The 26,679-nt window shown below is 45.5% G+C and overlaps 1 protein-coding gene across 1 annotated transcript in view; it reads right to left on the reverse strand.

Annotated features, from left to right (window-relative positions):
- Positions 1 to 8,289: 8,289 nt before the first annotated feature.
- Positions 8,290 to 26,679, reverse strand: part of LOC307070587 (ryanodine receptor 2-like) — a gene marked incomplete at both ends in the record, with an annotated part of 73,918 nt that continues 55,528 nt past the window's right edge. The window contains 27 exons of the mRNA XM_079729095.1: positions 8,290 to 8,385; positions 8,472 to 8,523; positions 8,776 to 8,876; positions 10,630 to 10,694; positions 11,407 to 11,563; positions 12,470 to 12,604; positions 13,577 to 13,723; positions 14,008 to 14,068; positions 16,187 to 16,323; positions 17,212 to 17,254; positions 17,699 to 17,829; positions 18,181 to 18,402; positions 19,527 to 19,671; positions 20,196 to 20,254; positions 20,518 to 21,851; positions 21,951 to 22,032; positions 22,232 to 22,336; positions 22,522 to 22,650; positions 22,931 to 23,019; positions 23,393 to 23,473; positions 23,788 to 23,861; positions 23,947 to 24,023; positions 24,355 to 24,434; positions 24,778 to 24,877; positions 25,147 to 25,200; positions 25,510 to 25,561; positions 25,976 to 26,037. Coding sequence (XP_079585221.1) covers positions 8,290 to 8,385; positions 8,472 to 8,523; positions 8,776 to 8,876; positions 10,630 to 10,694; positions 11,407 to 11,563; positions 12,470 to 12,604; positions 13,577 to 13,723; positions 14,008 to 14,068; positions 16,187 to 16,323; positions 17,212 to 17,254; positions 17,699 to 17,829; positions 18,181 to 18,402; positions 19,527 to 19,671; positions 20,196 to 20,254; positions 20,518 to 21,851; positions 21,951 to 22,032; positions 22,232 to 22,336; positions 22,522 to 22,650; positions 22,931 to 23,019; positions 23,393 to 23,473; positions 23,788 to 23,861; positions 23,947 to 24,023; positions 24,355 to 24,434; positions 24,778 to 24,877; positions 25,147 to 25,200; positions 25,510 to 25,561; positions 25,976 to 26,037 — 3,870 coding nt within the window. The remainder of the gene's footprint in view (positions 8,386 to 8,471; positions 8,524 to 8,775; positions 8,877 to 10,629; positions 10,695 to 11,406; positions 11,564 to 12,469; positions 12,605 to 13,576; positions 13,724 to 14,007; positions 14,069 to 16,186; positions 16,324 to 17,211; positions 17,255 to 17,698; positions 17,830 to 18,180; positions 18,403 to 19,526; positions 19,672 to 20,195; positions 20,255 to 20,517; positions 21,852 to 21,950; positions 22,033 to 22,231; positions 22,337 to 22,521; positions 22,651 to 22,930; positions 23,020 to 23,392; positions 23,474 to 23,787; positions 23,862 to 23,946; positions 24,024 to 24,354; positions 24,435 to 24,777; positions 24,878 to 25,146; positions 25,201 to 25,509; positions 25,562 to 25,975; positions 26,038 to 26,679) is intronic.

Below are 26,679 nucleotides of genomic sequence, written 5' to 3' on the forward strand. Positions count from 1 at the left end.
ACACCACCGCTTTCCAGCTTTATTCAGGCCTGCACTCTGGGAGAGCAGCGTGACAGGTACTGGTAGTCGCAGTCTCCGAGGGGCCAGTGTGTCCCCCTCACTCACTGTCCGTCAGGCCTTCTCCCCGTCAGCAGGAGGGGGAGAGACCAAGGATGAGAGGATGTGGGTGAGGGGTGGGATACTAGATGAGAATCAACAACGAGGGGAAGGCTAAGCCACAGAAGCATGTTAAGAGAATATTTAAAATAGGATTCATCTACGCTCTTGCTGCAATTAATTTATTTTGTGTATATTTGTTCATCTTGTATTGTTTAAAATCATTTCCAGATTTGAGAGCAGTTTATTTTCTCTATCAGTGGACAGGACCGAATACAGACTGTGACAGGAGTTCTAATTATCTCATTCATAATTTCTGGATGTTAAATATCTGTTTTGGAACTGTGTTGTAGGCCTATACTGTGATTTACCATCAAATGGTTACATTGTGCTGCAGTCTGTCTTGTCTGGACACTCGAGTAAAATATATCTTACAGAGTTCACTTTGTTCACACATTTTAGTATCTTTGTATGATTTGCTAAGGCATGTTTTTCTCATGCATTTAATGCTAGAGTTTATTTGCTCAATTAATTCATCTTCCAAGCGTTTTCATAATTGTTTCAAACTTCACTTGAAGCCTTTGATAGTGTTCATGTTTTTTTATTTTTCTCGTAAATTAGTTTAGTGAAAATACATGCATTCCAAAACTATAAATTGCTTCATTATCGAAGTTAGCGTACGATTTTATTATTGGAGGTAATTGCTTTTGGAGAATGAACTTCTAGAACAAGACTGTGGCATCCACTATTACAAAACATGTCTTCACATTTTTTTTACTAACATTTTATACATTATAATTTATAAGTAAATTGTAGATTGTCAGTTATGTCAACGCACTTATTTTAGAGTCCCACCTCCCCAGCCCAAGTAATCACTCTCCGCTGTGTCTTCTTGGTTCTCTTATCACTGTTGTCACTTGTCTCTTTATAAACCTCTCAGTGTCAGCAAACTCTTGTTTTCCCCATCGTCCAACAAAATGCTCGTGCATTTCAAGTTGCCTGGTTTATGAATAAACCCTCTTTTCCTGCACCCTGCCTCTGGAGAATATCTTTAGATAATGATACGTTGAAAAAGAGGAGGGTGATGTATGAGTATGCAATTAGCCATCTCCAATGATGTTACACTTTAAGATGCAGAGTTGAGCTTTGCTCTGCTATGGAAATAGAGGTCAATAGTGTTGTGGCGTGCTGTCTCCCGTATCCCTCTCTGATCCGAGGAATGTTCATTGCTTCAAAAGGGTTGCATGGAGCGGGGTAGATGGGAGATGATGGGTTGAGATGATCCCAGTATATTGACATGCTTAAACCATGTTAAACCTCAGTGATTAGGCCCTGATACTTTAACACCTTCTCTTCATCAACAGGCCTGGAGGAGGTCAGGTTTTCCGTGGGTGGAAAACATAGGATTTGTATTGTCTCCTGCTTATTGCTTGTCATTATGTGCAAGAACAAGATGGCCCCTGCTTTTTGTGAATTGATATTTATTTTTTAACCAAGTTCTCGGTTCGAGGGGCTTTGTATTATGGACTATGAAACCGAACAGCATGGCAAGTACTGCAAAAGCTTTTCATTTTGGAATGATACTGTAACATTGCCCAAGAGACAATCCCTTTTCATGTGTTTAAAGATTATGCACACCATACCTTCAATTTTAAAGGACACAAGCAACACAGAAGATTATTATTGTATACAAAATATTAAATTTTTCCCAAAATCCACTGGATGATGTAGGCAGAAAACCCAAAGCCATAGGAGATTGGGTTTGGCACCAAAGTAGGCATGGTTGACTTTCTCCTCCAAACTAAATTAAAAGCAGTCGAGGAGAACAGCAAAAGGACACGTACAGAATGAACAATGGCAACGAAAGAATAGTTTTACCAAGACAGTTTCATGAGTTATGGCATGAGTGCAAATATACAGACTTCATTAGCTGCTAATTTTAGCAACAATATCCGCGTTGATATTTTGCACATGGGTCTGTGTGTGCAGACACCAAGGAGGCAAGATAACGTAGCCAGAGAAAAGCATAGCCCTTAATCCATACAATTTTAATATCAGAGAAGGCCTGATATTAAAATAGCGTAAAATATTGGGTAAATTTGATTGGGGATTAGCCTAACCTAATAAATGATTTAAATCACTCCTAGAAATATTTTTTCTTACCTTGCCCTTGTGACGCAATGATCATGAAAGAATGATATTGATATTCATCTCACAAAGTTTAATCTTGAAACCCTTTCTGTAGCCCATTCCAAATGGAAATTTGCCTTAAAACAACCAGAAATTATGCCAAACACACTTGCGTTCTTCCCGGTCTTCAATGTGTGGGATACAGATGATCCCACTCTGCTGGGGAACTAGGTTAATTCCCCACCTGTTTGCCATTTAGCCAATTTAAATCAGCAAAGAGCAGCACTGCACGTGTACGTATTTTGCCTAGCTCCTGAATCACTCAATATATAATTGGTTAATGTAGGTTTCTGAGGTCTTCACAGGAGATACAACCTTCATGCCACACATATCATTATGTGTTTCATGTTTGATTTATACTTATTTAATGTGGCTGAAATGTTTTAAATACCCTGTAAACCATGGGTGGGGGACGGGCGAGACATCAACCTAGGTATCTGAAAAGGGAGTGACATCAACTGAGATATCAGATACACTGAACACCATGGGGGAGAGGGGGGGGGGGGGGTGAAAAGTAAGTGACATCAACCTAGGTATCTAGAAAGGTGGTGACATCAACCTAAGTATTTGAAAAGGAAGTCAATAGGAAGTCATTGAGATACCTCGACAGAGTCTGTGTGTCCCGCCTCCTGATCTTATTTTTGTTTTGCCATCGAAGCCCTAATTGAGTAATTGGCTTTTGCCTGGCATGGAGATGGCCAATTTAAATGTAAATGTGGATGTCCTGTCCCACCTCCTACTCCACAGATGTGAAGGTTTGTGTAGAAACACACACAGGCACACTAAGCAGCTGGGGATGAGGGAAAGGCGGGAGAGATATTGAAATGCATATGTTAAATAGAGCATAGTGCACGACATCACTGTTGCCATTAGTCCCCAGAACAAATTGAGTCAGTTCAGCATATTGTTTTCCGCCTTGAGCCACAGAACCTGAATGAACAAGGGATGATCCCTGATTCCTAATCCTGGAGCTTTCCTCGAGTAACAATGGTTGAAGTTGCACCATTGGTTTGCTGCAATACAGCGTGTGGTAGTCAAGGCCACGATGAATACATACAATGGTTTTATATACAACAAGAATACGGTGGACTTGTATGTCAAGGGAAATGCTAAAGTACAGTCAAGCACAGTGACACCATACAACACGGGGAGCAGCCAAGCCATAGGATCAGCTAAAGATAACAATTTATACAAAAGATTTCACATGTTCCATCGCCATTTATTTTTTATCTCCTACAAATGATGGTAAATCTTGACATCGACGTTGTGAAGGTTTTTGCATCTCCCGACCTTTAAGTCGTTTACTTAAGTAAATGAATCACGTGCAGTGATGAGAACCTATAAACGTGCACTATATGAAGCGTTTCATGTACAAGCTCAGACCTGATGGAGGCTGATGGCTTATCGGTTCAAACTGTGCACAGATCAATTTCAGCCCAGCATTGATTCATTTTAATGGCGAAAAATGGGATGACATTTACCAATCCTTCCCTGTCTAAGGGCCCTCTGAGCCTCCACAGACTCAGGACTTCAAATAAACTGCGTTCAGCCTAGCTGTGAACGAATGAAGATATAGTCTTTCATGGCCCATTCTCTGCGAAGTCCCTTGAGTTGTTCATATCACCCATGTAAGAAAACCTCCCACTCCTCTGAATGAAGAAAAGGACAGAACTACTGCAATGTCTGCAGTGACTGACAGCATTGATATAGAAACTGCAATAACAAGACAAGGACTTTGGTAAGTCTTTTAACTCTGAGTTGTATACCCCAAAAACTACAATATGTGTATTAACACATTCAAGACATAATCTGTAAAGTTGAATCTAACCTAACAGGAAGTAGGAAGCAGCGATCGGTGCTGCTGCTGCGATTGGTCCCTGATCCATCAATTGGCCGATGACAGATAATCAATTGATCACAATCTTTATATGGACTCATCTTTTTATTAATCTGTCAAGTTAGAATACCATTTGCCGTATACCGCATTTGATTAATCTTCTCTGATAAGCTTTAAGAGATTTCAAAGAGTTATAATTGAAAAGATAGTAATCAATGGATGAATCGACTCTGGGAATACGTTTTGCATTCAGAGACTCACAGAAATAGTGTGGAGGACGTTTTCCAATCAAACACGTCAGTAGTGCTCAGGTCTACTTTATAACCACTGTTGCCTGAGGTAAACTTACACACTGTCACTCAATTTCGCTTTCATCATCCGCTTTTATAGACATACCTTTCTGGCTGCATGTCTGGGGAGGACCACACATTGTCTTCCCACACAATGAGCTGTTTGCATGAGGCCGGATTTCCATTCCAAAAAACCAGAACAATGTTCCCTCTCACGCGTGCCAAGCCAACGCCCGTGAATATTTCCTAGATGACTTCCTGCTTGTTGTTAGCAATCCATAAATTAATATCTTGGTATTATTCCAACCTATCGGGCTTCCAAATGATACGTGTATCCCAATGATTTCCTACTGGAGTCTCAGGTGTCTGATGGCCAATCCTATTAGTTCTGATCCCCCTGCATCACAGCTGTTTTTATCATTCCAGCTTTATGGGCATAGCGGTTGGATTTTGTGTATGAGGTTGAATAATACAATTAAAACGCATACATGGTATACTTTATTCCATCTGTGCTCAATTGCTAATACTTGTGTATTTTCCTAGAATTAATTGAGTAAGTAAGGGATACTAGGCACTACACATATTAAGTGTCTGTAATTTCTTGGAATGCCGGCAATGGGACACATGGGAAGGAACAAGGACAAGGACTTCTGACACAGAATGCCCGATTGCAGTAGCAGTTATGAGTCATCGGCGAACCCAAGCCTGTGATCTGAGTCAGTGGGCAGGGTATTTCTCAAATTCAGCGAATATAATTACTAGGGACATGACGCTTACAAAACTGATCTGGAAAAACAGTATCAGATACAGCCTTTCCGCTGTCGTGCAAAACGGTGGGATGATTGTGTGCTTAAGGCTGCCCTAGGGCTGTTTCAGGGTCTTAAGCATGCGCAGAGAGGGGGGTGCCTGAGCATCTGCCCCTTAGCTCCTCCGTGTCCACCGTGAAGGCCTGCCTGTGGCCCTGCTCAAGATGAACATTTAACAATTGAGAATAGTTTAGCTATAATTAAAATGACCTTGCGGACGTCACTTAGTTAACGTCACATGACGTCGCCTGCCCCGACCGAGTCGCAGGTGTGAGCAGGGATGCACGCGGGAACGCTAGATGGTGAGTCTCAGTTGTGTTTCATAAAACTTGATTGATTATCACGTTATATTTATAGCATTTATAGCGTTACCTTACACAGCATCACCTTCAAATCGTGCATCACTTGTGAAACACCAGTGTTATTATAACATAGCGGTCTTTACTGCTGGCTCTGCTCGCTAGGCTAAATATTGCTGTGCTAAGCTAGGCAATATCTCTCAGTTTGTTTTTCTAGTGCGGAGGACAAAATAAGAATAACATTCGGATGACGCCTTCTCGTGAGTCTCTCAGAAGGCTGGGTGCCTCCAACTGCTGTTGGTTCATGTCAAACCAACAACAGTCCGTCTGTCCCCCTGCAACAGGAAGTCTCAGTGAAGTGACATGGCCCGAAGCTATTTAAGTGGCTTTGACATGGCCCCAACATGGCAGTGTGTTCAGCCCCAGCTGGTAAGACTCACAGTCTGAGCACCTGCCCCTCTAAAGGTCTCTACACGGCCCGCCAAGCACCGGGTCTGTAAGCCAGCCATGCAGAATGGCTTGGATATGTACGTTTAATGAGATTTAATCCCCGTGTCACTAAGGCGGTTGCTGATGTGGATAAATAGTGACGGCTGTGCGTGATGGAGTAGGACTGTATTCTCCACCTGTGTGCGTCTGATAGGACCTTCACGTACGGTGCATTAGCTTCAGCACTGAGCAGGAGGATCGCATTAGCCCCAGCGCCCAGCAGAACAGCAGCGTCAGCGGTTTGGTGGGCTGGAGGGACAAAGAGTACGTGGTCCCGGTGTCGTTTTCACTCATTCTAAACAACGATTGAAGGCTCGCATTTTTCATTCTGATCCCCTCCCCGAGTTCTGTGTGTCTATTCATCACACAGTGTTGTTGTAGAATTCGATACAGGTCACGCTCCATTTGAAGTTGCATTACTATTCCGATTGTTTTTCAGCCCAAGTGAGTTCATTATCCACTGCCAGATTCTATTTTAGCTTTTCTTTTTTCGGTAGGTCTGGAGCGATTGCTTTTCAGTTAAAACTGAACTCCAATAAAGGACCACAACGGAAACGCAGACATGAGAGAGCATCCATCTTCTGAGGAACCCGTAATAGAGGTGGTCACCATCCTCCCAGAGGCCAACACTGTATTCTTGGCGGTGCAGGACATTTTGAAGGACATTGTGTTCTGCTAATGGAGTTGTTGGAAGCCTTCTATGCGGTAAAACCCACAGCAAAATATGTTATTGGAGCCATTAAAAGTGGTATAGGGGTTTGTCTTTATGTGTTTGGATGTAGGTTTTTTCAAAACATATTGATATCTTCTCAAAGGGCATTCTACTATTTTATGTATATATTCAGTCTCTAGGCTAAGGCTTCTCTGGTAAAGAACAGCAGTATAGGTTATATGTAAATATCTGCTCAGGAGCGCAATGTGGCATGTGATTGTCATACTTGGGGACATTTAAATTACGTTCAAAGGTCTCAAGTTGTCATGCAATAAAAAAGCACCATAGGCTACAGGGTCTTGGCTACCCAAACCTCTGCCATTAACAATATTTGTATTCAGAATAATAATGGTTCCTCTGCCTATAATTAAAAAATTCCATTGGATTGTTAATTAAGAAAAATGTAGAGTGGGATTTTTTTTACCCCCTGTGTGCAAGACGTTAAATGGTGTCCGTTTTACACACTCAAATGAACTGCATGGAATTGCTTCTGGCGATTCTGTGGACGGTTGGTGTTAAAGGATTTACAAACAGGAAGATTTTCTTTCTCCTCCTTTCTCTTTGGAAGCTTAAGTAAGCAGGCACATATGGTTCCATTTAGACTGAATCTGGCAAATGCAAATTCTTATTATACGAAAACAAAGCGGTTCGGGTTTAATTAAATTTGCACTTTTTTTGGGTTGAACCTTGCACATTTCACACGGCTCCTTAATGTCTCCTGGAAGTCCAACGTCAGCCCCTCAATCATCAGGAAAAATCGTTCCTTAAAGACCCGCCGACCCTGCAGGTGGCACCTAGTCTCTAATCCCCAAACACAGACCCACACACAGACCCACACACATCCCTTGCCACTTAGTAGCTCTGTATTCACAGGATCAGTCTTGTGACTTTTGGATGCAAAATTTCAACAAAAGTCGCCGTGGGCCCGCGCAACTATGAGTCACGGCTGGAGACTCCCCAGGGAGGAGGCCCAGATAGAACCCAGGCAGTCATCCATCACTGCGCTAAGCACCGAGATTCCTTTACACTGAGGCGCCCGATGAAGAGAGAGGGGGAGGGAAGAGAGAGGGGCAGGAAGAGAGAGGGGAGGAAGGGGGAGGAAGAGAGAGGGGGAGGAAAAGAGAGGGAGGGGAGGAAGATAGAGAAAAAGGGAGGAATAGAGAGAAGGAGGAAGAGAGAGATGAGCGGGAGGAGAAAGATTCCGGAGGGAGGAGAAAAAGAGATGAGGATGCACAAATGAAGAGTCGTGAGATGAAACTAATAAAGGATGGCTGATGGCTGAGCAGAAGAGAGGTGGAGGGAGGCAGAAGCTTGGGTAGCAGGAGTAAATTGAACTTTCAAATTGAAACGTATTTTATTGCTTAAGAATAACTGGTATAAAGTACTGTAATCTTTTCAAAAACAATTATCATAAGAAGGCAACATGTGAAACATGATGTGTATATATATATATATATATATTCCTCAGGAGCCGAGTCAGTGGTGAGGGTGCTTTATGTGGCCCACCAAGGTCAGATGTGATGACATTGTCATGTTGGGAGGTAGGTGGTGGGTAGGATCTCTCTGCTTCTCATCCCAGCTGATCCTCATATTGCTTACGGAAACAGTCGCCCACAGGGAAGAATTCCCAGCAGCGCTCCTGGTACATCTTCCACACGTAAGATTCCTGGTAAAGGCAGAACATTTTCAAAGCCGTAATCAATAATCATGTCCACCAGCATTCATGCAACATAAATAACACCGTGATCTCACCTGTCCAGTGTGTTCGGTTTCGTCTTTGTTAATGAGATACATCATAAAAAATCTGGAGTGTAAGAAAAATATTCGTTAAACACCATAAGTTGGATTTACAATGTCACCATATTAGAAAATCTTGCTTGCGAAAAAGGACATTTATACATATATTTTCAAGCTGGTGTTCATGATAGCCGAATTTCCCATTCAAGATCTACAAAGTATTATCCAATCTTATGATGTTATGGTCATGAAAATAAGCAAGCAATTCAAAAGTGAATTGCCTGTGCAATTCACTTTGCACAGGCAATCACAGACTCACAGATAGTTGGCCAGGTTGTGCTCCTGTAGTGTGTGTGTTTCAAAGCCATGAGGGACCGTATCAAAGTATTCATTTCCTATTCCACAAATAAAACATTTGGTCTGCAGAAAAGAGAGAGAAAACATGCTTTGGGTTAATTTTTGTGACAGGAATCCAGAATAAAATATATATGAAATACTCCTGATTGGTTTCAATGTATGGGTTCAGCAGAGCCCTGAGTTCTCCACATATCAATTCAGTCACTCGTTTGAAGAATCAAGTGTTTCCAACAACACAACAAAAAGATAACATTACCGGTTAATTATACGAGAATGATCCAATGCTATAAACGCTGCATGGCACGTTTGCTGACTTAATGAAATACCTCACATCTAACAGCCTGTTCATCCCCCCTGTCAACAAACAGTATTTATTCCTTCCAAACAACTTCAGAAGGCATGGGAATCAGTCATGTACGACGCATCAAGCTTTGGCAACGGCCGCTCAGAGTCAGTACAAAGATGATTGCCATCATAATGAATCAGTGTGCAGAGGAACTATTTATGCATGCAGCATAAACAAATATCTGTGGAATCCCAAATCGCGTGCATAACGATATTGGGAACACTCGTGTTCCACAACATGGCCGCTGCCTTTTTATGCAGTAAATAAACCAACATTGTCGCTTAACAGCACTAAATAATCTAACTAAATGCGTGAACACATTTACCGAGACAAGGTTTTTGGTTTTCAGAGCATCCAGTACATAGTAGTGCAAAAACCAAATCTAATCTTCAAAAATGCCCATTAGTGTGGAACCTCTAAGTTCATGCTTTTCCATTTCCAAGGGCTGTTGTTTGTTGTGGGGGCCTCTTCCCGTGGGCGTCTTCCACTCTGATCCCCAGCTAACGAGGCCATCGCAGCTTGACATCGGGTTGCGTTTCTCCAAGAGTTGAAGCTTCAATGCCCGACCCCCATTCAAATGAATGGATGAACTGGCTGGTCTGATCTGAGCAAACCCTTAGTCTCACGTGGCCAGGCTTCGGGCACAACTTGCACTATGTTGTATTGATCGCTGTAGTTTGGTGTGCATGGTAAAAACAAGTACATTCATGTAACTGCTTTGGGGTCAAGGTGAGGGTGGTTCTTGTACAATTTACAGCTCTCTGAGAAACTCTTTATAAAAAAGCCATATTGGTATTGCAACTGAAATATCCCTAGCCGACAACCACTATCAAGTTATATTAAATCACAAAACTTTGTGAACACCGCATCGATCGATTCAGGAAATGGCGAAACCCAGCCCTATCAAATCCTGCATGGCTCAGTTACATCTGAACCAAACATATACATAATTGAGTCTGGGAACTACCTTGAATTGTACTAAGGATTGCCTGGCATTTATAGAGCTACGGTGTATTCAATCAAGAATAGGCTCCGAGACGACCCCAGAGAGTTCCTGTTCTCAGTCAGTTTTCAGTTTACCGTCTAGGATTACTACACTCGCCTGTAGCGCATCAATCAGGAAACACATTGATCCCTTGTGGGGGATCAATCCCAAGAAGGATGCTGTCCATTGTGTGGTGTTTGAGCAAAATGTGGAATATGAGTCCAAAAAAGTTGTCTATAGAAATGGGACAGATCATAGGCCCGGGAGATCATAGGTGAGAAGCAAGGTATTGCTCAACATACCTGTCCCTTATCGTGGCATTTGCTCTTCCAGATGGAGAAGAATGGTTCAATGAAGGCACGAGAGAAGGCAAGGTTGTGGCAGATTGGGCTGTCTTAGTGTACGGTTAAGGAAAGATGTGAACCTTCCATATACAAACGTGTGTTTGTGTGTGAATATGCTTAATAAGTGAAATCCTCTCTTGCCTCCATATCCTCTTTCACTTGCTCCTGCTGGTCGCGCAGCTCCCCAAAGGCATCGATGATCAAACCTGCAGTGGAGCATGGACAGGTTGTATGCATTGTTTACGTATGTGTGTTTACATAATGTGTGTGTGTAGGTGTGTGTGTGTGTCTGTGTGTGTTTTATGACAGAAGTAAAGTGGGGCTTTTTTCATTCTTTCATTCTACTGTGCTTGTTACCTAGATCTCTAGCTGTCTCTCTCTGAATCCCCCCCTATCCGTTCACATGAAAGATTCATGGTGCTCATTGTGGCTGAAAACATGTAAGGTGAATACGAGAGAGAGACGGAGCGACAGAGACAGAAGAGGACTAGACAGATAGAGACAAAGACCGAGACTGAAAGAGAGAGAACGCCCAGATAGAGACAGAAACCGACAGAGACAGCCAGAGACAGAGACGGAGACAGACAGACAGACAGACAGAGACAGAAACCGACAGAGACAGCCAGAGACAGAGACAGAGACGGAGACAGACAGACAGACAGACAGAGACAGAAACCGACAGAGACAGCCAGAGACAGAGACAGAGACAGATACAGAAACAGACAGACAGAGACAGAGACAGATGCAGAAACAGACAGACAGACAGACAGACAGACAGACAGACAGACAGACAGACAGAGACAGAAACAGACTGACAGACAGAGACGGAGACAGACAGACAGACAGAGAGAGACAGACTGAGAGAGACAGGTAGACGGACAGAGCCAGAGAGACAGAGAGAGTGGGGGCTTGACTCACCCTGGATGATGGCCAGGAGGATGACGATGACGAAGAAGAAGAAGGTGATGTCGAAGACGACGCGCTCCATCTCAAACTCGTCACCGGCCGGGTCGTCGATCTCGTCGCCGATGCCCCCCCCGGCGCGGACCCCCACGTACATGTGGAACATGTAGCACTGCAACGCGGCACAACAGCACCACCGCCTCAGAGGTAAACGCTACAGGCTTTTTTTTACAATCATAATTATGAAGCACAGTGCGCATTTTGATCCTAAATGGAAAGCAATGTTGTTTTTTGCTTTCGAGAAGCGACGCACATAAAAACAGATGCAAAAAAGTATGAGTCTTTAATGGGATGGGCTGGTTAATCTTAGAGGCCAGATTCGGCCGTTCGTTACTGCAATCGGTTTTGCTTTCTCCAGTCTTAACACGTCGATAAATGCCAACTGTTGTTCTGGGCATGAAGTCGAGCCTTAACAATGACACGTTCGCCTCAACAACCATGGGCAGAAGATGGGAGGAAGGGAGGGAGGGAGGGAGGGAGAGAGAGTCAAACGCTATCTCTCCCTGTGCTCCTGGCGGCCTGATTGACAGCCAGGGGGAGCGCATTAGAATAGGCCAGGCGGTGGGGGGTTGATGTTGTCAACATATCCCTGGCTCCAAACAAAGACTGGAAGAGCATTTGTCTGTCACGCTTAAGATAGACCTGGGGGAATCTAGGACCTGGGGTTGGGATAGGGCGGGGCCTGCCGATAGCCTTAACCACGGGGGATCTCTGGCAGAGTTCTGTACCTTCAACATGAGAGGAGGGGGGCAGAGCATCAGAGCCCAGAGCAAACCACCCCGTTTGTGTGTGTCTGTTAAACACAGATTCAAATTCGGATTATAAAGGGATAGAGGAGTGATGGGAAACAAAGGGAAAATTTGGTTTGGGTGAAGGCTTTGCTTGTTTTCCCGAAGAGAGAGAGAACGAGCGAGCGAGACATTGTGTGTGTGTGTGTGTGTGTGTGTGTGTGTGTGTGTGTGTGTGTGTGTGTGTGTGTGTGTGTGTGTGTGTGTGTGTGTTGCCGCAGCGTACTCACGGTGAGCATGTCGTTGCACTTCATGTCCCGGGTGCCGCCGTCCTCACCCTTGTTGTAGAACTTGCGGAAGAAGTTGAAGGCGACCACGGTGTAGAGATACACCACCACCGCCAGCAGGCCCACCGTCAGGGCCAGCTGGAGCACGCACACACACACACACACACACACACACACACACAGACACACACCACACACACACACACACACAGAGGCACGTCGACATAAAAGCACATGTGAAGACAGGGCCGCGAACACTCACAAACGTGCACACACGTGCAAATGCAAACACACGCACACAGGCACGCACGCACGCACACACCACACACACACACACACACAGAGGCACGTCGACATAAAAGCCCACGTGAAGACAGGGCCGCACACACTTACACTTACCGCATTCACACGCACACACACAGGTACAGATGGGCTGAAGACAGATTTGATAATAACAGAAATCCCTTAAGCACAAATCTAAATATGCTGTACATGCAAATCCCCAGACCATAATACCCCCTCATAGTGTGCCCTTCTCCAGATGGAGAGAGAGAGAGCTATAGAGAGATTAAAAAGTGGCAGACAGGGACAGAAAGAGTCACATTCACACACCGCCAGAGACCGCCCAGCCCTCCATCTCCAGGAAGGTTACGGGCCGTCATGTCCGAGCTGGCAACAGCCACAGCTCAAGAGTTGGCGGCTCGGCCTTATCAAATTGGCTAGCAACACCCCCACCCCCCCACACACACACACACAAACACCCACAGAAGTTTGACTTCAAATGGTAAAGGACGCGTGCACACAATCATGGCTACTGCCAATCACGCTAGCAGGCTCCCGCGAGCCCGAAAGGACGTGGTGACATTGTGCGGACACACACACTGTAACTTAGAGCCACTCGCTGTGCTGCAGATAATATACTTCTACTTTATGTGCAGGCATACACTGTTACATCCTGTTGTTGGGACGATGCATATTTAATCTATAATTAGAATATTCCTATATTCTATTAACTTGGAGGTTTCTGGCTTGTGCTGAGACACTGTGACAAATCCTTTTCTCGGGGATCAAAGGAGTTCCCCGGGTCTGCGTGTGAGCACACACACACACCTGCTTCCCGTTGTGCGTGACCGAGGACAGGATGGTGCGCAGGGTCTTGAAGCCCATGGCGATGTCCAGGAGGTGAACGGCAAAGAAGAAGTTGTTGTAGTGGCCCAGGGCTGACATGACCATGTACCATGTGAGGTATAGGAAAGACTACACACATTGACACACACACACACACACACACACATACAGGCATGAAAATATACACAAACACACACACAGGCGTGCATATATACAAGGACGCACACACACACACACACACACACACACACAGATTGTGTGGAAATGAATCATACAAAACAGAAAATACCAACATGGAAAATAAGATCATATATGATTTATAATTTGAAGGGATAAATATTGTTATCATCTATACAAGCAAAAAGCCATCTCATAGTACACACTTAAAGGATGCATCTCTCAGGTCGACTTACGTTATCAGTGAACACCACCCCCAGTTTCCAGACCTGGTACTTGAGGTCAACGGCGTAGCATCTGAAACACAAGTAGTGCCATGCTCAGGGGACGTTATGTCTCAACGTCTGCAGCGGTCAAACCGGGCCATTGATGCCGTGATTTCACAGGCTGTCTCATATCCAACATGTCCTGTACCGTCTCTCCTCTCAGAGACACAGCGTTCTGAGACTTCCCCTCCACTGACAATGGCACGCACATGTGCAAATCTAAACGCACGCACACCCACGGACACACATACACAAACATATAAAAACAGTGCCTTCTACACAGGTTCAGAATAAAGATGTGGAGTCCCCCTTATAGCACAGAGTGAAAACATGGCGTCCCTAAAGTGCTTCAATACATTGAATCCATCGGGATCCAGAAAACAGATGCTGGGCACCCAAACAGCCCGTCCTATTAACGCTCAGTAGGGGGCTCACACGTTCTCTCTGTCTCTCTCTCTCTGTCTCTCTGTCTCTTGCTGTGTGGCCATCTCTACTGCTGTCTCTCTTCTCTCCCTCTCTCTCCCTCGCGCTGCTCTCCAAAGCAAGGGCCAACAGGGGACGCATCATCCTAATCAGTTTCCCCGTTTCTAGTCGTATGAATTTCCCCTTTCGCCGACCGATGGGTAATTGGCTTTGTGCAGACACAGTTTTATTACAGTCTGCTGAGAGAATACCTTATTACTACCGTGATTGCAAATTGCACTCTGTGATGGCCATCTGCTGATCTGCACGTGGTGTATTAGGTTCATGGCTGACGCAACAACAGGGTGGGGTCGGGGAGCCAGGTATGGGGAGGGACAGGAGGCAAATCGACAGTCGTACAAGTGCAAGACAGAAGTTGTGATGGGCATCAGGAAAATCACGGATTGATTGAGCTTTTTCTTGCAGTGTCAAAAAAACGTATTGTTAGCAATATGGTAACCATCTGGTTGGATTTGGGTTTAGTTTTAAAAGGAGCTGTAGGGAATGTTTAGGAGCTATTATTGGAGTGCAATTGGTAACACTTTAAAATAAGTTGACATTAACATTTGTTAATGCAGTAATAAGCATTAATCTATAGCCTAGGGTTCAGGTTAACCCTAATCCTATTAAATAATGTATAAATGAGAATACCTTAGTGAAACTGAGAACCATTAGTATATGATTACAGGACAGATTAGTTAACTGTAAATTAGCTTCTAGTTATTGCTTAGTAAATAGTAAATGATTACAGGACAGATTGGTTAACTGTAAATTAGCTTTTAGTTATTGCTTTTTATTGCATTATCTAATTTGAATTATTGTACCCTTAATGTAAATTGTGGCTGTGTCATTTGTTAGAAATGGCAAAGCTATCTTTCAGCCTAAGTTAGTGCATTGTAGCATCACAAGTTAAAGTTCTGCAGCTCAGTCTGGCCTTGATCCTGTTGAAACCCTTTTCCAAAAATGTAGAAATGATGGGACGAATCAGTGCTCGGGGAGGGAGCTTCAGTTCATGCAAACGAGGAGCACCAAGGTCTGCCAATTTAATAAAAAAGAATGGCGACGCCCAAGGGAAGTGCAGCAATCAAAACAGTTTGTATCCAAAAACGACTGAATTACGTTATTTAAAAAGATGAACCAACACCTGCACGGCATGCCTTTCTCCGATGATAATATGCTGATGAACAAAGTTAAACTGCGACCATATCTTGAAATCAATCGCTGCCCATCCAAGCCCGACTGATATTAATTGCAATACGCAAGTGTTGATATCCGGATGTTCTCCAGAGGCTAGGTGAAATGCACCATGAGAGTAGAAGTCTCGAGTTGACTGCGCCTGCCTCTGCCTGAGAGAATTTACTTTTAAACAGCCCCTGCTCCTTTCTGACCAATCAGGGCATCTTTTCACTGTATAGGTTCAAGGAGTCCGTCTTGCCTTTCAATCACAGGTGCTTGAATACAACACTTCTCCATGGTGGATAAATGTTGGGACCGGAGGGAGCAGAGTTGGAGACATTTGGAGTTGTTTTAGTTTAGTCTGCTCTTTTCTGATCTCCCTTTCCAACTCTCCAATCTTACCCATAGCACCTTTATTCCTGAACAAAAGAATGAAGGATGAAACGTTTCGGTGGCAGGTTGGTTGGAGGCGTGTTTGAAAGAAGGTTTAATCCCTCCCTGGTGGACTCACAGAGAGCTCCAGGCCGTGTCCCTCCTGGGTCTCCTGGCCTCCGCACTCTGGGAGCTGAAGTCCAGCGCGGCGCGGTCCAAACCCAGCAGCTCACCGATCCGCTCGCTGCCATACAGCTCCCCGTACTTATCCATCACCTGAGGATGGTGGGGGAGGGACACAAGGAAGCCCTCTCAGTTTAAAGTGGGTAGCGCTGCCTGAAGCAGAGGGACGTCCTGGGGCCGGGAGTGACAGACTGACTGACTGCTAGCATGTACAGCCTCTCTTTGTAATAACGCTATAACTACTGGGAAGTAAATCACTTCTTTGAGAGAGGCTAGGCGTTGTTTAAATATGTAGCTGTCATAAAAAAATAAACGTAATAAAGGGGGTGTAGCGAGATGGATAAAATACTTGTAATAGTTGACAGGGCACTATTTTTTTTACACATACTGTTCAAACATACTCAGGATTGAAGTCAAATGGGCTTATATGATTTCAAGGTTTAATTCTCCCTTGCTGCAGACTGATGGAAATGAGGGATCGGTCCACTTAAACTTAGATTTAATGTAGGAATTATGTTTCAATTGGAATATCTATCGAAATGGTCTCACATTGTTAAAAAAAAGGTAAGTGGCAGTTTTATAGGTCAAACATTTTTATAACTAATATATTTTACCCATCTCCCCCTCTGTGAATAAAGTAGAATAAATGAGTGTATTTTGCCACGGAGAACCAACTCCCTGCTTTACATAATCTTTCCCGTTGAAGGGGTAGGAGACATTTGGGCTTCACGCTTCATCTCTGGGGACAGCCAAAGCGGTAGTCGAAGGCTGGGGGAATGATGATTACATCTACCATTAAACGCTTCATTAAATCCCGGTTACGTTCTTAATAGGGTGTCACTCAGTTGAACGGCCCCCTGATTGGATGCATACACACACAGACGGGGTACGTTTAATACAGTAGGTGTGACCATGTCCCAGCTTCACAGCATTAAATCTGCTTTGGCGCATTAATGTAAAGGCCCGTCAGACAGACATTACCTTCCTCTTGACAAATTTATCCCAGTAATTGTTGGGAAATGACCTGGAGAATTGCAGAAAAAAAACAAGGAATGAATGCTCCATCAGGGGATAAACAACACAGGGTAAGACACGTCGTTAGAACGAATACTCTTCCTAATCATCCAGTTTACGATAGATCCCGTGATCATACTGTTTGGAGTGTGTGTGGATGAAGACTGGTTTGAGCAGCCTCACCTGGCCCGAGTTTGATTTGACTCTGGGGCTGCACATCATAGTAACACATTGAGTTATCAGTGTGCACAGGTTTGAACCAGCCATCAACCCACACACTCAGAGAGAGATCTCCTGCATGGCAACATGGAGCGCCGTTGTCATGTATCATTTTATGCAACGTCTATAATAAACTTGTTTGTTGCCGACCCTACCACCCTGCATCCTCGTCTGAAGGAGCCCACTAAAAGCCACCTAGGTGGAGTGTAGCATTGCCATTAACACACTTATGTACCGTGTGTTGATGGCCATTCGGTCCCACTGGCCTTTGATGTCGTCGTCCGGGGGCTGGTCGGTCACGTACACGCCGTCAAACTCCAGCCGCCGAGCGATTTCCTTTTCCCGCTTAAAGATGACCAGGGGCACCTACCAATGGAGCGCACTGTAATCAACCCCGCTCTCTGGGACTATTGAATTCTGCTCATTTTCACAGCCTATTGCGCACGTGTACACACACACACGCACACACACACACACACACACACACACACACACACACACACACACGCACAACAGACGATCACCTTGTACATGACAAAATAATGACATTTCGATCTAAACATTCCTCACTTACCCACTCAATTGTTTATCAGACTGTGTACTTAATTACATACAGAACACTTGTTTACAATTTCCCCTTCGCATAGCGCTGCCACGCTCCACAGCGATCTGGCGGTGGACTCCAAAAGGAGGGACCTTCCCGGATGCGGCGGTTACCTTGAGGCAGTAGTAGCCGATGATGCAACAGAAGGAGAAGAGGGTGTGCGTCACGGCCAGGAGGCGCAGCGAGGGCTTCATGTAGCCGCTGCTCTCCTCCAGGACGAAGAAGCCCCCGTCGCCACCACCTCCGCCCTCGGCGGGGTCCTGAGCCCCCTCGTGCTGGGACGAGGCCGCCGCCGCAGCGCTGTTCTGGTCCTCCTCCACGGTGAAGGGAGACACCTGGGAAATGGGAGAGGGAGATAAAACGGAAATGAAAGGATACACAGGAAGACAGGAAGACGGAAATGGAAAGAAGGATTGGAAAGAAGGAGAAATACAGATACTAACCCTAGAAGGAAAGGGAGGAAGACGGACAGATTGAAAGACGGAGGAAAGGAGGGACAGAAAGATGAGGGAAAGAAATGCAGGATGGAAGGAAGGAAGACGGACAGATTGAAAGATGGAGGAAAGGAGGGACAGAAAGATGAGGGAAAGAAATGCAGGATGGAAGGAAGGAAGACGGACAGATTGAAAGATGGAGGAAAGGAGGGACAGAAAGATGAGGGAAAGAAATGCAGGATGGAAGGAAGGAAGACGGACAGATTGAAAGATGGAGGAAAGGAGGGACAGAAAGATGAGGGAAAGAAATGCAGGATGGAAGGAAGGAGGACGGACAGGTTGAAAGATAGAGGAAAGAGCAAGGAAAGAAAGAATCAAATAAAGAATAATAAAGGTTGTTGAAAAGGAAAGGAATAGATAAATAACAATAGCTCTTGAGAGGTTGTTATTCCAAGGATGCTTAAAAGGTAACAACTCAAGCCTTTGTGTGTAACGCCACAGATAACACTTTACGGGAACTTTTCTATCAAGAACTTTACATTTTGTCCATTTTGAAAAACAAAAAGAATATAACGCTGACCCTCATTTGCTTTACATTTGAATATAAAAAGTGTTCTGTTTCTGGCTTAAAATTTCCAAAACAGGAGGAAGGGGAATTGGATGCGGGCAAATAATAAATAATCTACTGGCAATCCCAAACGCAAGAACCTTGTAGAAGAGGAGGATGAAGTTGATAGCGAATGCCACGAAGAGAGACAGCAATCTCATGTTGTAGAAATTCCTCGCAAAGCAATTCTGCAAGTATGAAACAAACAGTTATCAGTTTTCAGAAAGCAGGTGTAGGTTTTGCATTCATCTGCATGATTAAAACGCTTGTTACTGTGTTTGTCTGTGAGTGCTTATTTGTGTGCTTTTGTTTTAAGTTTGCATTTGTGCTCCTGTGTGTGTGTGTGTGTGTGTGTGTGTGTGTGTGTGTGTGTGTGTGTGTGTGTGTGTGTGTGTGTGTGTGTGTGTGTGTGTGTTACCAGCAGCTTCATCTGATAGCTGCCCATCAACCCCCACAGGGCAGACTGCTGGGCGTCTGGTTCCTCACACTGGCTGGAGCACCTCTTGGTTTTCCACTTCCCCCTGGTCTCCTCCTTGCCCTCCGTCTTCTCAGTCACGTCTCCTCTGTTCAAAGTTCAAACATAACACGATACGTCATTGTGAGAATAGCAAATCAGAAGTGGTGTTGAGACAAACACAATAACATTCAGAGATCCTGCAATTGCCGACTTAAGATGAGCTTATCTGGCTGAACGTGGACGGCAGCACTAAGCTATTTTCTCTCATATACAAGACCGAGCAGATTCTTTATGCAAAGCAACGTACAAGTGAGGCTGACAAACAATGGTGTGGCTACAACAAATTTAAAGTTGTAGTTTTAGTTATTTAATTATTGTTTAAGTGCTAGTACCCAATCGTTTTTATTCTAAATTGCGATTCACTCACATGAACGAGCTGCACCAGTCGGTTTTACTTTGATTAGAATTTCTAAAGCAAAAAACAAACATTTGTTTACAATATAAATAGGACAGTAGTGACTCCACAGGGGAGAAGCATAGATGTGTTGAAGACAGCAGTATCTGAGTCGGTGCTGAGGAGATCAGAGGCTTTGAGTAAAGGCCATTAAACTGAGTATGCAAGGCACTCACATTTTCTTCTGTGACTCAGACAGTTTCTCATTTTCCCCCCTCCCGATACCCGCCGGAGCCTGAAGGCACCAGAAACACAATGCTTTTAGAAAATGAATTAATGGAAAATGCATAACGATCAACTACTACTGCGGCGTTTTGCAGGGATAGAAGCTTCACACTTTCCACACCATGAAAGTGTAGTATTAGGTATTACTTTATAAAAATAATTTAGAAGAAAAATAACATGCGTATATACTACTTATAACGTTGCTCGGAGAGTTATGCCCTTGAAATACTGCATTCAAAAAGCGGACATGCTGCTAACAGACACAAGTCACACCAGCACGACCTTCACCTGATGCTCCCCGGGGACAAAGTGACCTGGGGCGCTCTGTCCAGTGGCGGGCGCGCGGTACGGGTCGGTCAGACTCGCAGTGGGGTCGTCCGTGTGGAATCGATACTGCCCGTCTTCCTTCGTCAGGCGCATACCAAATATGGCTGAGAGGCGGTCCACCTCTCGAGGGGACGCCGTCGGGGGCATTGCCCCCGACGGCGTCCCAGCCCCTTCCCCCAGCTCCCACCCTTCTCTCTGGAAGGAGACGGGCCGCCCATCCCGGAGCGGGGCCGACGCCTCCGCGACCCGGTCCAGCGTGGGCTCAGGGATGCTGCCCAGCGCCTCCAGCACCCCAGTCTTCTGGAAGGCCTCGATGATGCCCCCGTTGATGAAGGCCACGTACAGCGCGTAGAGGACGGTGCGCACCGCGGCCCAGCCCAGCGCCGCCGTCCCCAGGAGGACCCGTCTGACCAGCCACACGGGCGCCACCAGGAGGTCCCTCGCCGTCATCCGCTTGAAGTACTTCCTCGCGTTGCGGAGGGAGAGTAAAGACAACAGAGAACCTGACGCGTTTTCATGCGTCGAGCCAGGCTTTGCCCCTGGCTCTTTCCCATTGTTGTTATTAACATTTTCCTCCTCATCCTCTAAATCGCTGCCAGAACTTTTCTGCCCGGCGCCGGAGTCTGATATCTGAGACGCCAGCTGCATCTCGAAGATGGTGTCCTCGCAGAAATTGACAAACATCTCCATCTTCTCCTTCTCCCCTCCCTCGTTCACCACGTCGAAGATGAACTGCCTTTTGGACTCCTTCACCTGGGGCTTGTCCCACTGCGTGCGGCTGGACCCGCTGATCTCAAAGTAGACCCGCTCTATGCGCTTCCCGCTGCCGAGGATCTCGATGCGCCCCAGGTATGGCCGGAAGTAGGTCAGGATGCACTTGGCCAGCTCCAGGAACGTGCCGAGCCGGGAGTCGTTGGGCATGTGCTCCGACAGGTTGGTGAGCAGCACGGCCAGGCTGAAGCCGATGTCTGTGGCCGGCACGTGGAAGCGGTCCACAAAACCCTCGTAGTCCAGCAGGGGGCTGTCTGCGTCGGTGCAGGACAGCAGGAAGTGGGCCTCGGGCGGGGAGAAGCGCTTGCAGCTCTCCATGGCCTTCTGGAAGTCCTTCCTGGACACGCAGCCCTGGGCCTCGGGGTCGTACTCCCGGAAGGCTTCGGACGACGTCAGGTCCTTTAGCTTGAGGAACATGTCAAAGAACTTGAGGATCATCTCCACGTTGCTGGAGGACTCCACCAGCATGTCCACCATCTGCTTCCCGATGGTGCCGTTCACCACGTTACCTTGGTTATGGAGGGAGCAGAGGAAGAGCACAAAAATGAAGGTATCAGTCCACAGTGATAGCCTATAAAACCCCGGTGAGAATTGCACTACAAGCCTACCCTCTAACAGCGACAGCAGCATTACAACCATGTCCTTCTGCAGATCCATCAACTCCTTCAGCAGATTTATTTGCCTGGAATCCTGCAAACACAAAGTTCCCTGCTATAAAATGCAGACGCTGCTTCTGTCACACACGCATAAATGCATAACCATTGCAGAAAGCGCCACAATAAGCACTTCAAATAAATCCCTTAAGCCTGTTAGGAAATACATAAATGTGTAAACTGAAGACTGGTTCCCAAAATGAGAGGAAAAAAAGGGCAGAATAAACAGCGGCTACCTGCGAGAGCTTCATCTGCATGTGAGCGAAGACGTGGAGGAATCCCACCACGGCGTCCCAGAGGCGGCTGTGGGCCAGACTCTGCTGGTTCCCCGTGCACGGACCCTGGAAGCGGTTCAACGCATTAATTAGCCACATTACTTCTGCATGGGCAATAGCTTCAGCTTTGCATAAATAATAGTAATGATGAGGCAGAGCTGTGTGAGGAACAGGGGGCAAGGGTACATGGGCACAGTTCCAAAGCCGGGGGAAGGAGGCCTAATGCGAGGGAGGAGCGGCCATCGACTGACCTGTATGTACTCGGTGAGAGTATTGAAGACCTGCTTGGCCGCACTGATGGCCTTAGAGAAACTCTGCCGCCCGTGGTTATCAATCACTGCCTTCCCCGAGTAAAACCAGTAGAAATCACTGATTGACTCCTGCAGTGGGAACAGAAGGTGAAAGGAAAACATGTGTGCATGTGTGTGCAGGCGTCACCTGCTCGATGAGAACTCTGTGAAGCTGTGACACTGACATATACAGGTCTCCATAGTGAAAATACAATTCAATACAAAAACACACCGATTTGCACATGCTTGCACCTGATTAATATACATAGCACATGCAGTAATGTAGTCTTCACATCAGAATGATCGATCATTTTGAGGTGAACTTTACACTGATGTATGGATTTTGTATATCAAATGGGGTTAATTTTACCTGTAGCCTCAGCAGGTAGTCAACGGTGGATATGATGATGTTAACTGTGGTGTTGTTGCCGGTTTGTGTTCTCAGGTAATTCTGGAATTCTTAATCAATCAGAAGAAGAGATATAGAAAATAAATGTGAAAATAACTTTTTGCAACTTTTTGAAGATTGCATCTCCTACTAAACCATAAAGGAATTGAAATACTAATATAATGCAAAGCACTATATACCTATATATTGTGATATGTGTGTGCATTACCTCATCATTGTAATAATAAGATGCAGTAATGAATTACCTGTTGATTGTGTTAATATCCATTTTAATACACTGCCCATGTCAATATTTGCAGAGCACATCAAATATGAACAGTTATATGTGTCACATGAATATATACAATATGGTATTGTTATTATAAATAAATTATTGATACATGGATGCAGAGGGATATTTATTCACAAACAAAAATAAACAACCTGAGTTGTGTCCTTCACAAAGCAGCTGTAGGAAACGAAACAGATCACAGGTCAATTCTTCGTCTGGCCTCACCTTCTCCCCTGGGAGAGAACGAGAGATAGTGTGAGTCTGTGTGTTCTCGCGTACAGATGTGTGCGCACACACGCGCATGTGTGAGGGGCTGGCGCATGTGTGAGCGCAGGGCGAGTTTGTGCGTGTGACGACCAAAGGAGTGAGGACAGAATAGGTAGGTCTAGATAAGGAGGGGGAGGGGAGGAGGGAAGTACGACACAAAGAGACAGTGATGAGCACATTGATTGAAAGCAGACAATTGCTGTGGATGGAGCAGCCGGCTCAGAAAGGGGTGTCTCTGTCCATGGTGTTCCTCCTCCACATTACCATAAGAATGGCATACCTGAGCTATCGTCCACAGTCATCCCTAATCCTTCCGCTTTGTTCTGCCTCTCGAATGCATTCAGGTCCAGCACACTAGGCGAGAGAAGAGCATGAGAAAACACACACGCACAATGGCTCCATCGCTACCATGCAATGGTAGCTGTTAGATCCGTCTCACCTGCAGGTTTGCATGAGGCCCGCCATGCTCTTGAAGAAGCCCACATCTCGCCTTTCTCGAAGATACTCCAGCATTTTCTGTAACATGAAACAACAAACTTAAAACAAAGACATAAACTTGGAAAACCCTTACTATGGTGGGCAGAGGCTCAAAAAGTATATGTGACTAATTGGGGTGTGTGGGGGGGGGGGGGGGGGGGGTGGATCCCAATCTTAGGGCTTAAATCACCCCTGTACTGAACTTGACATTGAACTTATGACGAAATTCTGTAACAACATCAGCCCTTGCCCACAAGGGCAGTATTACGGGGGACAAAAACAGATTGTGCTATAGTGTCCAATAGTTCATTTCTTTATTGGCATCAATAGGATTTGATTAATTTGCCAACTGTGCTACTGGTAGCCATACTTGCTGCACAGTCGTATTTCCTCCATTCAGGATGGAAATACCCAGCTTTAAAGTGGATGAAACCATGGCGTCCATCTCTCCTGTGGATATGAAATGAGGAAACACATTTTTAGCCGTGACTCAGGCCATAAAAATTACAGCCTTGCAAAAAGACGTCCGGTTTTGTGGAACAAATAGCACCCCGTGTGACTAGAGCTAGACGTACAGCTGGAGTGCATAAATGCATCCCAGCACACCCATCAACACTCTATTAAGCACTTAAACATGGGTATTGTGCGGTGCTAAAATAAATTCATCCTGGCTTTACCAGACCTGATACATATATTTAATTTTCTGTTCCAAATGAAAACATTCACGCCCCCTTTCTGGGCTGGACTGAGCAGGAACACTCATCTGGTTCTTAGAGTCCCTTGAATGGCTCACCTTTACTGGCACTGATGGTCTGCAGCACCATCTCGGCAGCGCCGCGGTCGTGGAGCCGGGCCTGTTGATACAACAGCTTCTGCTTCTCCATCTCCTTCTCCTGTGCACACCCACACACGCACGCACACACGCACGCACGCACACAAACACACAAACACACACACACACACATACACAAACACATCCACCCGTCACAATCCCCTCATACACACTGAGTTCATCACTAGGCCATCACCGCAATGTAACATGCACGTTTGGATGAAGAGTGATGCCGCCTTTGCTGGGATGTATTTGTTGTGTGTATGAAATGTAAACATGCACACTGAGTCTTGAAAAACCTGTTGCAGTGCTGCCCAGAGAAGGACTCACTTCAAAGGTTTTCATCTCCTCATTTTCATCCTCTTCCTCCTTTCTTTGACAACTCTTGAGGAGAGGATCAGGCAGGGTTACCAAGAAAATATTAAATATCATACAAAAAAACAAATAAATAAACAAATACGAAAGCCTTGCTGGAGAAAAGGCCATGGGGATTTTCCACTGGCATAGAGGAGTACCAGCATGACATAATGAATTTTCCACTGCAATGACAACCTATATAATTTGACTCACTACTATTATCCAGTAACCATATTCACCATTGCAGTATTTCAGAAGAACAGGGACAGAAATCATGCGGAATGCGACAACACTTTATTGGTTGATTATCCAAGCAGTCTCCAATGGGAATCTTACCTTAGCCATAATTGTGGCATAGGACATATACAGCGTGTCGTTCCCAGGTTTACTGTCAGACAGAAATAAGAGGCGAAAACAATGAGTTTTGTGAGCTCAGTGGAGCGTGGCATTGTTGTGTCATTACTAGGAACGCCCAGAACAATATCAATTAAGGTCTTTTCAAGGTGATTCCACAGTGGACCAGGGGGCTTGTCTCACAAACACACACACACAGTTGCACACACACACACACACACACACACACACACACACACACACACACACCTGAGAAGCCAACTGATCACATGAGACGGGAATGAGGCACCAGGCTCCCATCACAATCGCATATCGACGTTCCTCTGGTGTGTTTTAAGTGGAAATAAAAAGGGCCTCTTATTGCATCGCTAATGACGAATACAACACACGCACGCACTATCAGTTTCGGTTCCACACTTGCTAACCCTACACACATACTGACACACACCTTCCTTCTGTCAGGGCGCTCCGGCTGAAGAGTGTAATGAGTTGTCGGAGGGGATCAATTGGCTGGCCACATTCCTCCACCCCCTTCTGCTTCCTCTTCTCCTCCTCCTCCTCCTCCTCCTCCTCACTGCTGGCTCCGCAGTGCTTCATCACTCCCCTCCTCTGCAGTCCGAAGACACCGTTAAGCCTTTTCATGTGTGCTCTTTATTAAGGTTTTCGCTACGGCTGCGTGCCACGCTCCCCGTTGCTAACCTTTAGCCACGGGCCGACTGTAGTGTGTGTGTGGGTGGGTGCACGCAAGCGCCCACACGCACGCTCAAATTTGCACACTTGCACTAAAGTCCCCCACATCACCGTTGGCACTATGCTAACTTCTACCATCAATTAAAAGTTTTTGAATTATTTTTCCCTCTTGACTCTCATTTCCTAGAAACGATAAGACTTATCAAGCCTGCTTGATCCACACCCTCACTCTCCTTCAGGAAGTTAGCCTTGAAACCCCTTATGCTTCGAGACCTCAGCGCAGAGAATTAGGCGCACACATGCCAATATCCAAACCGGCTAGATAACCCACATACATGCGCACACATGCACAGCCCACCCATCTTCATTAAGGAACGTAATTCATTGTAAAGTTTGGCCTTTTCTCTGCAAGGGCTCGACGACAAGCAAATAGATGGCAAGGCCGTGCCGTTCATCACGACT

The sequence above is a fragment of the Pollachius pollachius genome, assembly GCF_949987615.1.
Source record: "Pollachius pollachius genome assembly, chromosome: 2".
Classification (NCBI taxonomy): Eukaryota; Metazoa; Chordata; class Actinopteri; order Gadiformes; family Gadidae; genus Pollachius; species Pollachius pollachius.